The sequence below is a fragment of the Anopheles ziemanni genome, chromosome 3, assembly GCF_943734765.1.
Source record: "Anopheles ziemanni chromosome 3, idAnoZiCoDA_A2_x.2, whole genome shotgun sequence".
Lineage (NCBI taxonomy): Eukaryota > Metazoa > Arthropoda > Insecta > Diptera > Culicidae > Anopheles > Anopheles ziemanni.
The window spans coordinates 63,622,631-63,636,781 of record NC_080706.1 but is presented as its reverse complement, the minus strand read 5'-3'; the positions used below and the strand labels follow the sequence as shown (position 1 = coordinate 63,636,781).

Here is a 14,151-nt window from a genome sequence, read left to right as displayed (position 1 = left end):
AATGGAACCACTCAGTTAGCGGAGTTTGTATACGGGATACCACATTAAATTGAGAATGTGTTCTATGTGTCTGTCATAGCCTACCATTTGTTAAAATTGCAAATTTTACTAAAAAAAATTCATGTCTGGATAAGAAGCTCTTATTGAATTGAATTCATAGGATTCTGCAATGCAATGCAATGCATGAATGCATTCTACCCCACCATCTTGGCTATTTTAATGTCATTTTTTTTAAATTCTGTGGCACAACATCCCCTAGTGGGACAAGGCATCTCTCCGCGTTGCAGTAAGCGAATGACGGTACATTATTGATCGCCGGCCTGCCATTCGTAATACCGGAGGGTGCCAGACTCGAGATTCGATCACACAACCTGCGGCGTGGTGTTTCCTCGCATACCGCTGCGCCATGGGCACCCCCAATTTTAAGTTAATGTAAAATACATACTTTTTTATTGTTTAAGCACTAAAAGAGACGATAGTGAATCGACCAGTGAAAATTTACGGTATTTTTCATGAATGAATTAAATTCTTTTTTTCGTTTAAGTGAGGCATCTTGCCTCACATTACCTTACTTTAGTGTATCAGTTAGTGAATTTAAATCCATCCAAGTCCACGACAAAAAACAAAAGAACGATGTAAGAAAGACAAAATGTGCAGTTACGTTGTAGGGAAAAACAAATGCAATCTTCAAACCCTCCATAATCGGAGGAGAAAATTCATCAAACCGAGAAAGTGGTCTTAGAATCTGAAAAAAAATCACACCAAACTAAATTTACTTCCAGTATTTGGAATAATCTTTAAACAAAATGTCCCCTTCGAGCGGTATTTTCCCCTGAAAAAGGTTCAAGTGGGCATGGATTCTTATCATCTTACGAGCCGTGTGTCTTTTGATGTTTTTCCCCTTGTCTCGTAAAAACATGTACTTACATCCGGTTGCTGGTCCGGTCTAACAGATAGTCGAGTAAGGCCAACATCGGTGTCAGTCCGCTGCCCGCGGCCAGCAGCGCAAACCGATTGTGGTGCCGCAGTTTGCTCAGCGCAAAGTTTCCGCTGGGTTGCGAAAGTTGCAGCGAGGTGGCCAGCGGTGCGGGCCGTGTGAGCTGCTTCGAAAGGCACCCGTCCTGGTAGGACTTGACGAGAAGGGGCACGGACGTAGCGGGGCAGTCCGTGCTGATCCAAGCCGCCGGCACCGGTGTGTAACTTCGGGAGACGTACTCACCGCCCTCGATGGAAGCCGACACGGACACGTGGTAACCGACGGGGGTAACCTGCAACAGACAGTTATTTTTCGGTCGCAGCAACAACGCGCAGGAATCGTGCGTGATCTCAACCCGCGTCGCTACGTCGTACTCGTGTAGCTGCATCTCGCAGTTCTCGCACCGCTCGTACGTCATCTGCCCGTAGCTAGTCCACAGCGCGGGACACAGCTTGGTGAACATCAGTTCGATCTTGCCCGTCTCGAGCGAGGTACGGGCGGTACAGGGCCACTGGACGTTGTTCGTGAGGTGAAAGCGATACCGGTGTTCAACGCTCGCCTCCAGCAGCAACGTCACCGTCACCTCGAGATGATCCACACACTCCACTACTACGCCCGGATTCGCTAGCGAACGCGTGTAGAAGATCAGTGTCAACTCGGACGTTTTCTGGATCCAGTCGAACCGGGGCACGATCGGTACGGACAGCTTCAGCGAGTCGTCACTACCAGAGTTTACGATCGACACACCAGGGCTTTCGCTTTCCGGCAAGCCATCACTGGGGTCCGGTCGTTCCGATGCGGTTAGGGGATTGATGGTTAGCGTTTCTTTTGCTGCCCTACTCGGCATGGTGTTGGTCGTAGCCGTTAGGAACGATGGTGGAGGTGGTGGAAGTTTACTACTAGGTATTTTACCATCGCCGAGGGTAACCGTAGCCGTGTTACGTAGTGGGCCGACGTAGCACTTCGCCAGCAAAGACTCGTAGTTGACCCAGGCGTGAACCTCTTCGAACAGTTTTGTCGCATCCTTACCGATGCCACGGATAAGCTCATCCGCACCTATAGAAAGCAAGAAAGTATAAGAAATCATATTATTCTTTTCATAATTTTCTCTCTTTCTACAAACTATGAATTTTGTTTGTATAGTTTTATTATTCATTTGCTAAAAAAAATTTAGTTGTTTTCAATTTCATGTATTAGTATGTCAGTTCCTTCACTCGTGGTTGTTTCTTTATCACTTTCCTTCGCAAACAATACCAAGTGCTTAACCTTCCTGACCAAAATCTTCTGAAAATTTGTCCAGCTTTTTCATATCCATGTCGTTCACTGTCGGCTTCGTGCTGGCAAGAGATTTCAACATATCGTTCATGGTTACCGGGGGATCGTACAGCTTGTCGCCTGGTAGGTCAACCCAGGTCATCTCAATAGCCTCCGGATCACCAGGGCTGCAGGCCACAAGCAGATCGTCACAGATGGTCTTCTTATCAGCCGGGGACGGACCAGATATGCGTTTGAAATGGGTCGCCCTCTGCAATCTGCGAACCGGTTGCATGAGCGCGTCCCGCACCACGATCGAGATGTCCGAGCCAGAAAAACCTTCGGTTTTTGCAGCGAGCGAGTACAGATTCTCGTCGGTCAGCGTGTGAGCTGTGTTGCCGAGATAAATCTTGAACATTACCCGCCGGGCTTGCTCATCCGGCAGTGGAATGTAGATGCGCTTCTCAAAGCGTCTCCGGATAGCGGAATCCAGGATCCAAGGCGTGTTAGTAGCGCCCAGGACAAGGACTCCCTCGTTATCACTACCTAAACCTTGCATCTGGACTAGAAACTCGGTTTTGATGCGTCGGGTACTTTCGCTCTCGTTGTCCGACCGGGCCGTACAGAGTGAGTCGATCTCGTCGATGAATATAATTGAAGGTTTGTGGGCACGCGCGAGCTCAAACAGGCTTTTCACCAGCTTCTCCGACTCACCCAGCCACTTCGAGACCAGATCGGAGCTGGAGACGGAGAAAAATGTCGAATTGTTCGCTTCGGTAGCCACCGCCTTCGCTAGATGCGATTTGCCCGTTCCGGGTGGCCCGAACAGCAGTATACCCTTCCACGGTAGGCGCTTGCCGGTGAAAAGATACGGGAACTTCAGTGGCAGAATAACAGCCTCCTTCAGTACCGTCTTAGCACCCTCCAGGCCAGCCACATCGGACCACTTGACGTGCGGCTTTTCGATCACGATCGCTCCCTCAAGCTTCACCTGCGGCTTCTTTTTCGCCGGTTCACCCGAGTCCGAGTCGGAACTGTGGTCCGCCGATTGACTTTCATTGACCGGTTTTTTCTTGCCCTTTTCCAGGTAGATCTTTAGCGTCTCGGCCCGGTTCAGATACTGGATGCACTTGGCTCGTATCGACTCCTTTGCTTTATCACCCTGCGCTTCATACTTGATTGCGTGAAGAAAGTATTCTACGCCATACTCATACAACCCGAGCGCTTCCTCGTAGTTATTGTTTCGATCCTCCTTTGTCGCCTTCATTACGATGTCGATCGCTTTCTGCAAAGCTGAACCATTCGCCATATCTTAGGACGTTCAGCTGGTAGTTTCGCTTGTCCTTATCCAAATTATAAGCCGAGCTTGGCGGTGAGAGCCCCAATGTTTGTGGAATCGAATGGAAAGAAGGCAGCCAACTAAAAATGTCAATCCTCGGAGACAATATCCAACTAAAAAGGCGTTAGAATTTACGACAGAAAGACCAGACTATTAGTAGTAAGGTTTTACTGACTGAAAGAATGTTGCGTTGCTATTGGTTACACCGTCCCCGTCAACTGCGAAATAACCAATGAAGGAAGGCTATTTATTTTTTATAGTATGCTTTGGATATCTAGTTTAAGTCGAAAGACTTAAACTTCCGCCCAGTCGTATGTGTTGCATCGGTAGTAGTGTTGGGTCAAGTAAGTTTTTGATGTGCCGTACTACGGTACCACACACAGTTTACTGTGTTGTTAATTTGTAGTAGCACAGTAAAGTGTCATATGGTCATACAACGTCTCTATTTATTCAGTAGTTTTTAAGGAACAACTTGGATAAGGTGCATAATTTGGGTTGATATTATGTTTGCTAGATAAGGGGTTTAGCCCTTCACACTTCCATTCAACACTTATATATATAATATGCAATTCTAGCCAGTGTGTAAAATGTGTTCCTTATAGAAAATCATTAGTCGTTAAAAGCTAATCTATTCAATAAACGCTGAATTTTTATTTCAAGAACATGCAGGAATTGCTTTTCTTCTTGGATTTGTTCCTATCGCGCATCAATCATAGCCTTTTTTCGTATGACAGTTTTTTATAAAAATAATAAAGTAAAGATAATGTGATAAAAATGTTCAAAATTCCAAAGACTGGTTTATACTTTTCATTCCTACACTATGGTAGCTATGGTATTGGTATACCAAGGAACCATAGAAGGTTTCTTAAGCAAGCCGTAGACGTTACATATTAATCTGCACAGATGTTTGACGTCTACAGCCTTTCCTTAGCTATTTCCAACATCCCCGAGATATTCGGGATATCTCGAGGGATGTTTGACAGACGATGGGTACGAGAGAACAAAGGAAATCTGTAGACGTCAAAGATCTGCACAGATTAATATGTAACGTTTAAATCCAGCTTTACAATTTGTTGGTACAAGTAATTTGTTGAATGAACATTTCTAAGATAAGGGTATAGCAATGAACGATTGATTGATCACAAATATTATTCAAATTCAACGATGCAATTGACATAATTTGTATCAAAAATGTACTCGTCAGATTGTCATATAACGGTATGAAACTTTACTGTGGTAACACAATTTTTTTCTGTGTCGTGTGTGGTGCCACTTTACTGTGCTGAATGTGTTGGGTAGCACAGTAGCTAATAAAAGTCAATATTAACCAATTTATTCCACTTATGATTGTGTAGGGTGCAAAAAACCTTTAGTTTTTGTAAAAAAAGTTGGCAAAGGCAATCATAATTGAATGTTTATGAACTTAATTAATTGAGTAAATATGAACTTCGATTAAATAAAATAAACCTAATTTAAATTTAACTTAAATTCTTGTGATACTTCTTAATCTATAGTGAAAACAATATGGTTAAAATAAACTGCTAGAAAACTCTGTTTCAACTTGAAAGCAAAAATCTGTGAATATACTATAATACTTTTTCGCTGACAGACTGTGAATAATACTTTTTCGTTGTTCGTCAAGACAGATATTCTTTTGATAATTTTATTAAGTAATATTCATTCATTTGCATTTGCAAGTTCGTGTGTTTTATCTTTATTTACTCTCTTAAAGTAAGCTAAAGTACACGACCTTTGAAAATGATTTAGTAGTTCCGATATCTGAAGATATAAGAATTCAATTGCATGGAAAAATATCTTACTATAAACCTCGTTTCGTAGAAAGAAAGAAAGAAAAAGTAATGATTATGCATGGCTTTTAAGTAAAGAAGCATTTCTTACAGTTACCTATGTTTAGAAATATACGCAATACCGAAAACTAAATTCTAAATACATGAAGCATTAGTTTTGCAAGCTTTGCCGACCAACAACTAAATTACAATAATCACTGGATCCCTACTTAAATGAGCTGGAAAAAGATAATCAACACTACAGTTTGAATATCTTCATCACACTTGGGGAAACTTACCGCCGGGATGAAAGTTCATGTATCGCGTCACGTTGTACACCTTCCCTCGAATCGCCATCCAGGCATCGTCGAGCCGGTCATGCTTGGCCAGCTCGGCATGGCTGACGGGTTGCACACGTCCCCCGGTGCCAGTCAGATCGGTGCCCGAGTTGCCCAGCCGGATCCAGTCCATCAGCGAGTGGCCCGGCTTCAAGGCGGTTTTGTTCCGGGGGTTTCCTGCCAAATTAATAGAAGAAAACCACAGCATATTATAGAAGCGTTATTTGCCGAAACCGTCCGGTCGGTTGGAGCATAAATTTCCCAGCGCGTCTCGCAGCGGTCTACTAAGTCCCAGGGATCATCATAAATTATGAATATCCAACGATTCATTCGGGTGGAAAGCGCTTCCCATCTCGTTCCCAAAGCGGCCGAATCTGTATCGCTCTTTATTTCCCAACGACCCTTTTTCTATCCGTTCATGTTGAGTGAATATAAATATCAGTGGCCCATTTGCGTTACGAAATATCGAACAACCTTTTGTGTATTTTATTTGTTCATTTATTAGCAAAATGCCTAAAACCGACATTTTTCACTCGGATGTTGTGGGCTAGGATTGCTCAACTGGGAAGACATAATACGGCATTCAAAACCGCCGCTTTGATGGACCAATGCTTGCGGGTACTAGTCAAAATGGATCTGAAAAATAGAAAACGGAATGGACCGAATACCATCCTATCGATTCTCATAGCCAAAGCATCTACAAACGCATGGGTATAATGTACAACATTGCTTGAAATGACCATCGTTTCTAGGCAGCAGGTTTTGGCAATGAACATTCCATTCCAAAGTCAAGCAGATTCTTTCCCTTCCGTCACGCTTTGGTGTTTCGGTGCATAGTGATCAAATTTCAAATATTCAACCTTTTTGCATGATATTTCAACGCAGTTGAGAATACTTGTGCCCACAGGTATTTGTTATTTCGTTTTATTTTAGTTTTACTTTCCTTTTCTGGACAATCGCTTTTTATGTGAGAAAAACCATCTCAGCAAACATCGCCAAATTCTTATCACTATGATCTTCAATGGAATGGAACAGCGTGGGAATAATATTTGCGATAGAAATGGTAATAGTATTTACACGAAGGAAATAGATGACATCAAATAAATATAAAACAAAATAGAGGAAAATTGGTACTGGATACCCTGCCCATACTCGGATATGAGTCCCATTTGCAAAATCACCATTTTGAGAAAATAACGATTGAACATTTTCACAATAGAAATTCTTTTGCTGTTATTAGTGATACAAAATACATGATAGGTTGATCACAACTATTGTATTGTAACATAAACATTTCGCTGAGAATGACATTTTATATAAAATACACGTTTTTAGTATTAAAATGATGAAAATAAACTATATGGGACACGATATGCGGGTACTTTCGAAGGCGAAAGCAAAAGTACTCGCATATCAGTCCCATCTTATAGCATACTTTGTTTACCTTGCTCGTCAAAACGTAAATGTTCGGGTTTTATTCCATACGGATATTTGCACTTGAACAGTGTATAATTCGTTAAAAACACTTGAATTACAACCATTTGTTGATTATTTAAATTACTTTATATTACAAAATTGTTGAAGTTTCAATAACTAGAACTTTTATTTAATTTAAGCAAAGTAATCATATATGGGACTCTTATGCGGGTACATTCAATATGGGACGCAGTCAATTGGGTATTTTTTTCACATTAGCATGCACTAAATAGCCACTTTGAGATTTTTTTTGGAAAATATATTGAAAATGAACATTAGTCATGGGGATAACTCAAAAGTGATGAAAAGTCAAATGGGACTGATATGCGAGTATGGGCAGTACCTTTTCTTAACAAAAGTATTGGTATCGTGTTGTTGTGTATTGATACCTTGTAGCAAAGAATGAGAACAACTATTAATATTTCCGTGTGTCTGTCTGTCGAGTGTTATTGACCAAGCGTTTGAAGCTAGTGCATTTTACTTCGCAATGATCGGTACAATCAACCTCAGGTAAGTTTATTGATATTGTGTACAGCTATGGGCTTGTTTTTTTTTCCTCATTAATAATGATACAGAAACTGTCTGATTTAAGAATCATTTAAGAAATCAATCATGAACTTAAACAATGCATGCTATTGAAAAAATAAGCTATTTAAACATATGGTTATATCTTATAATATACAGACTTATATTTCATAGCATCATTTATTTAGATTTTTTCTAAACTGCTTTTGGTACTGCAAAGTATAATGAACATTTTTGCATGCACAAAAGCATATGTTATTATTTTTAATCACACTTTTGTTTATCACACACTTTTTGTTTATTTCTATCAATATCACAAGAACGAATCTTGATAGGATTCGATTACTACTGAAAAGAAATGAAAGTAAAGGAATGCAACGAAGAAATGGCCCTGTGAAGTTTAAAAACTGAAAAAATGACTAACCAATAATGTTATCGACGACGGATTTGTCAATTTCTCACCAGCAGTAGTAGCAAGATGAGTAGTAAATAGGATGTTTTACTCTCCTTTATAAGTCCTATTTTCTACCATTTGCGATGCAGGAGGTAATAAACTTGTTGTAATGCTTCAACGACAGCCCGCCCAGCTTAGCTCCGCCTGACAAAACTGTGAATCAATTCAGGAAGAATCAAATTCCTACCACCTTCGCTTTCAATTTTCTGCCCAGAATGATGAGAAGCAAATAGAGAAATTGGCGTCTTTGCCGAAGGGTACAATTTAATGTTCATTACTCATCGTTCTTGTGATACGGGCTGTTGACAGTAATTTTCTTGCCTGTTGACGGTTTTGCGTTGCTTAATGCCCATGTACTGATGCTTGTTTTTCGAAGAGGTTAGCTGATTGGTATGATTCTTCCGTAATAGAAACAACCGATTTTTATCGATTGTTATAATGACAATGATTGTGAGATGGAAGTTCACTTTTTTTGAACGACAATTGTTGTTCGATTAATACTTTTAATTGAAAGTTTCTTTTTTATCTGTTTCAATATGCAGTAATATTTCAAATTACAAACATGCCACATTACTTTGTCGGAAACGTATCCACGTTCATTGTATCATTGTAAAAATCAATAATTCCAAGTTTTATGTCGTTGATGTACGCTTTAAGGTTTGATAAGCAAACTAATTCTTGTTTTTGTTTCTTTCAGCTTGTATAGTTTCTGAAGATGTTGTTAAAAATGTTTTATTAAATATTTCCTGTAAATCTCTACAATGTTGTAACGTTAGAACTCTCAACGTTTAGTAATTTTCAGTGGCTCCTTGGCCAATTACGCGATCAGAGATAGAAAAACACAGTTTGAACTCAAAATTATGCTTGTGCAAAACGGAAAGGATGAGCTTAATTGGCACTTGCTCGCTCGGGGCCGAGGGTGACTGGTTGTTTGGGTGTTTTTATTACTTCTCCAACTGGAGAAAACTTTTTCCATTTCCTAGGAAGCGTTGGTTTGACACGGGAAGATTTTCGTCCTTTGGGTCGACAGTATTGAAATTTGATAAATTTGAATTACAACTTTCGTGCTTCGGCATAATTGAAGCGGGAATGTTGTATGAATGTGAATGTGAAATGTATGAATGTCAAGAACATTAGGTATAGGTAGGTAGGTAAGTCAATTAAAAAACACCTTTTAAGCGTACCTCGTATAAATTAAACAACTTAATTTTTTCATATCATTAGTAAAAGAAACATGTATAGTAATTTTGTAAAGAAATATTAGTAAAACAAAGTAAAATTAATAAGTACTTAAAACACTCAGATACTCTTGTCTTGTTAAGACCTATCGTGAAGAATCTTTTACCTATCGTTAAGAATAACAAGTACATAATCAATTGTGCAAAATCTTCTGTTTCAAAACCAAATGTTTGGCCATTTCTCTGTAGTCTTTCCGTGACAATCTAATGTGTATTATATTTTCATCTAGGTTTGTAATTCTGTACTCTGATATGAGCATTTTTTTTGCATTCCGCTTGGATGTTGAAAGACTCAGAAGAAAAAACTGAAACGAAAATTCTTTCTACTTTTTTGAAATGCCTACCCACAGCAGGAGCATTTAGATCAGGGATCGGCACACGTTTTCCAAAAAGGGCCAGATGATTTAAGAGAAACCGAAGGCGCGGGCCGGATACTTTAAACGATGCTTTAATGTTTTCAAACCCTTTGTAATGGAGAGAGGAACTTTCTAAATAGCAAAGTTACATAAAAAGTGGGAAAAGATAAAGTATTTAAAATGTTATCGATAAACATATAACAGGAACACCTCGTTAAACAATTTTCATCTTCATTTTTGGGAAGAAAACAAACCTGGCAAATCCGATAAAAATTGGGATGGTTTTTGAATGAAGCACTAAAATATTCTTACGGGCCGGATAAAATCATTTGGCGGGCCGGATTTGGCGCGCGGGCCGCACTTTGCCGACCCCTGATTTAGATCAAACGCGTTCCATTTACAAATTATAACATAATTTCAAAGGCTTCAATAGCGTATAACGAACTAGGACACATTTGCTCATAAACATCTTGCTTAATCTTTTAAAACACAAATCCAAATGTTAAGCAAATTTTGATGCAATGAATTAAGTTTAAAAAAATTCTAAGCTTTACAATTGTGAACACTAATAAAAAACACATACCATACCATATTCGGTCATATTTCAATGTAAGTACTACAATTGACTCGGTTCAGAAAGCCGGTTTGGTTTTTTTGAGAAAAGAAGTGAAGAAACGCATGTTTTTAATGAATACATTTTTGGATAAAATCTTTACTTAACCAAATTTTCACGAGAACACCAACATTCCCGTTGTGCCGTGTCTGGGTCTGCAGGAAGTTATGATTCGTGGAATGTTTTCCATGACCCAATTGAAGCAGATTATCTTTCGCTAATCAGCTTGTCGTAGAGTAACCGTAATTAAGAGAGTATCATACCGTAAAATTCCGTAACGGCTGGCGAATACTTTTTTCTTCTTCTGCGTAAAGTTTTGTTTGAAAAAGATGAAATTATACAGATCAATATTATGTGGTTTGACGTCACGCTATATTGTAGAGATATATAAGAGTAAATCGAGGAAATGTATCTGTTCTGTACCTGAAATTTGTGATGCATTTCATCGAAAAAGGTTTCGGAAGAAACAAGGCTTTTAAAATCGAAAAACAATTAAAATGCTTAAATCGGAGTAATGTGATCAATAAAAGTTTTAAATTATTCATACACCAACCCATGAAGTAAGTTCCGTCAAGGGTCGTTGAAAATCGTTAAAAGTTAAACTCCAATCAACAACCGGTATTTGCTGGAAGCAACAAGACTGTTGGCTTAAATGGCTGTTGGTTTTGCTGGTGCAGAGGTTGCGAATCGTTAAGCGTTTTCTCTTGTGACTTTAAATTGTGTTTGTCTTTTTTGGGCACTCCCGGTGGAATCGTGAACCGCAAGCTATTCAGAAACCACTACATTCGATGATTTGCGTCTTGTTTTCGCCCGAAAACCTACCGTTCGTGAAGTTGTAATTTTTCATATAGCTGGAAGTTGAGCACATGTCATTGATTTAAACGAAAAAAAGGGAAACACTAGTCAAACAATTAAAGGTTTATTTGTCTACACTATTTTTCATTGAACAAAACAAAAATAAAAACTCAAAAATGTTTGCACCTCTGCTCGTCACAAATCCTTCAACCATTTAAAATGCTATGTACGCATCTATAGAAGATGCCCAAAGATATAATTGCAAGTATTTTGAAGCACGATCTTTTGTTCCATATAATGCATACTAAGTAAAGCAGAGGTGTCGAAAATGAAAACAAGTTCCGTCCTCACGTAGATTACGTAATGAAAATGGTGGGAATATGAAACGAAAAAAATGAGTTTTCTTACACAACAACTGAAGAGTTGCTCGTAAACCACCGACAAAGGATGGAGTTTCATCGCGTAGCAAATTACCAACAATAAACAATAGTTCAACTCCTGGCAGTTGACCTCCAGAGAAGCCATTACGTTGTCAACCGGGGGTGTTGGGGCAGCAGAAAAGTGCTGAAGTTTTTTTTTTTACATTCAGCTCAACAAAGCCCTGTTGGATGGATAATAGACTCTCGCATTTTCGCAGCTTCTAGTTTCCACAGTAGTGCATAATTCATGATATTGTGCAGAAATGCTAAGTTTTCTTTGTTTTTAGCTATGTTCGTTAGTCAGCTCGGAAACGCCGTCCTACGAATGGAGAAGCTTGATTGTGATATTTATTTTTCATCATTCACGCGATCTGCTTTTTATAGAAGTACTTTACTTGTTTCAATAAACACTTGCGCTGAAAGACAAAAAGGGTCATGAATATTGTGTTGAATAAAACATCCTTTATGAAAGACACTTGTTTCAACGCGAGTGGTTTTAAATATGATAAACAAACACACTTTGAGTGACACACACAAACGCTAGGCATAACCATTTTCTTCTATCCTTCGAAAGTATTATTTCGCTCATGGCCAAACACGAGATCCGCTCAGAAAAGTAAACTTTGTTCTAAGAACCGTTAGCTATTAGAAAACATTTTTATTAGAACATTCCTGCAGTTGCCTTTCGAGCCAAAGGCAGCAGACGTTTCAATTTGCATTTTATTCAAAGAATTCATGCCATCCTCGGAACATCTTCAGCTGGCGTGCGTAACCGTTTTACGTGCATCCGTAGACTCGTTTACGTTCAACTTTCACCTTACCACTAACTTTTCTTCCTTTTTTGCCTTTTTCACTTCGAGCTAACCATTTAAACCGTTGCGAATGTTGAAAGCTTTGTTTGGTTCATATGTTTCGAAGGAAAATCTATTTGAAACGGATTGGTGGTGACGGCACAAAATTGTGCTTTGCAGATAAGAGGATTATGTGGGGAAATATGTCTAGAAAAGCCCATCTTGTGACATATAAGCGTCGGATGCAAGTTTATAGTAGCCCGTGCGGTTTATTCTATGACAGAAATTTCAGCATTTAGCAATTTAAGTGCAATTCAATGGGATTTCGTTGAGATGGGAGCAGAAGGACATTCCTTTGAGGGTTATATCTTCATTGTATCTGGAACTTTTTGGCCCACAAACGATGAAGTTGAAGTTGAACACATTTGTGGAATTTTTGCGGGATTTAAAGCATTCTCTCACATAACACTAGTCTTGCAACCGAATCCCCACCTTTGAGTTTTTAATCAAATCAAATAAATCAAACAGTTATTTTACTACAAAATTTTCTGTTTATATGGCACTACATTCCCTTAGCGGGACAAGGCCTCTATCCAAGGAGAGTTGATGACTGTGACCGAAAGACGGTATATTATAGAAAGGTGGTCAGCCGTTCGTAATGCCGAAGGGAGCCACAGACTCGAGAGTCGATCACACACGTGTGGCGTGGTGTTTATTTGCACAAGCGCTACGCCATGGGTACCCCCGTGGCATACTACAAAATACAAATAAGAAAATACATGTGTTCCTTCCAAAGTTTAATTTTAACAAAAGAAGTGTGAAGCATACAACAAGTTAACTTGCATAGTCTGATCGTATTGTAATGCAAATATTGGATGTGCTGGGTCAAGAAGCTTTACTCTCCTATTCTACAATAGTCAGATTCTTTAGTAGTATAAGATAGCAACTTAAGTCAATTCCGTTATATGTTTTTATTATCTGCTTTCTGCCTAGTAATTCTAAAAACTTCTTATGTTGCTCTCTCCATGTAATAAAATTGAAAATCACAAACAATGTATATCTTTACACAAAACACCCGCACAAACCAGAAGATCCCTTATTGATGAGAACTTTCAGATTGCTGATCCAAGTAGAACAATCACAATCTCTTTTGCCCCGAATTTGGGAAAGGTATGTTGCTCCCACAGAAGTAAATTGTCACCATCTCCTATGAAGCCATTTTACCTATCTTTTCTTCGAAAGCAAACATGCATTTGTGTTACTGAACAGTTATATAAAGAGTGGAAAAAATGGATGGGTGCACAATACCCGATTACACATTATTCATTCGCCCGTAAAAGGGCCGTTTCGTGCTTGGCCGATGAAGTTCACCAGAAGCCTGTAGGAGCAGAAACGATAGATATGAAAGGGTCTCAGAGCGTTTCGGGTCGCTTCCGAGCATTTCCCTACTGAAGATTTGTGTTTGTTTTCATAACAAGGCTCTACACGCTGGCGCCCATCATTGGAAAAACCTTCGGAGAAGTAAAACCTACTATACCCAAAGGATCTGTTGGGTGTTGGCATACACCGGTATAAGACGTTCGTGTTTCAAGAAGGTAAAGGAGGTACAGCGATTAAACGGCGAACCATTCAGTCGTTTTGAATGGACTTAAAACTTCGCATTCACCGACAATTCGATTCCCTTCTTTTCAGACAAATTTTTACAATTTTTCTTTTATTGATTTTATCGTTACAATCCTCAAGTGCCGGGATTCGGATCGCGAAACGAAATCGGCCACATATTTGACACA

The 14,151-nt window shown here is 39.4% G+C and overlaps 2 protein-coding genes across 2 annotated transcripts in view; both read right to left on the bottom strand.

Annotated features, from left to right (window-relative positions):
- LOC131286216 (cytochrome b5 reductase 4) overlaps nt 1-14,151 on the bottom strand; it is a 29,786-nt gene that overhangs the window by 5,775 nt on the left and 9,860 nt on the right. Inside the window, exons 2-3 of the mRNA XM_058315142.1 lie at nt 5,656-5,871; nt 928-2,032 (exon numbers count right to left, since the gene is read on the bottom strand). Of these exons, the coding sequence (XP_058171125.1) occupies nt 928-2,032; nt 5,656-5,871 (1,321 nt within the window). The remainder of the gene's footprint in view (nt 1-927; nt 2,033-5,655; nt 5,872-14,151) is intronic.
- LOC131286217 (vacuolar protein sorting-associated protein 4-like) lies at nt 2,238-3,539 on the bottom strand. The gene has a single exon (XM_058315143.1). The coding sequence runs from the start codon at nt 3,537-3,539 to the stop codon at nt 2,238-2,240; it is 1,302 nt and encodes a 433-aa protein (XP_058171126.1).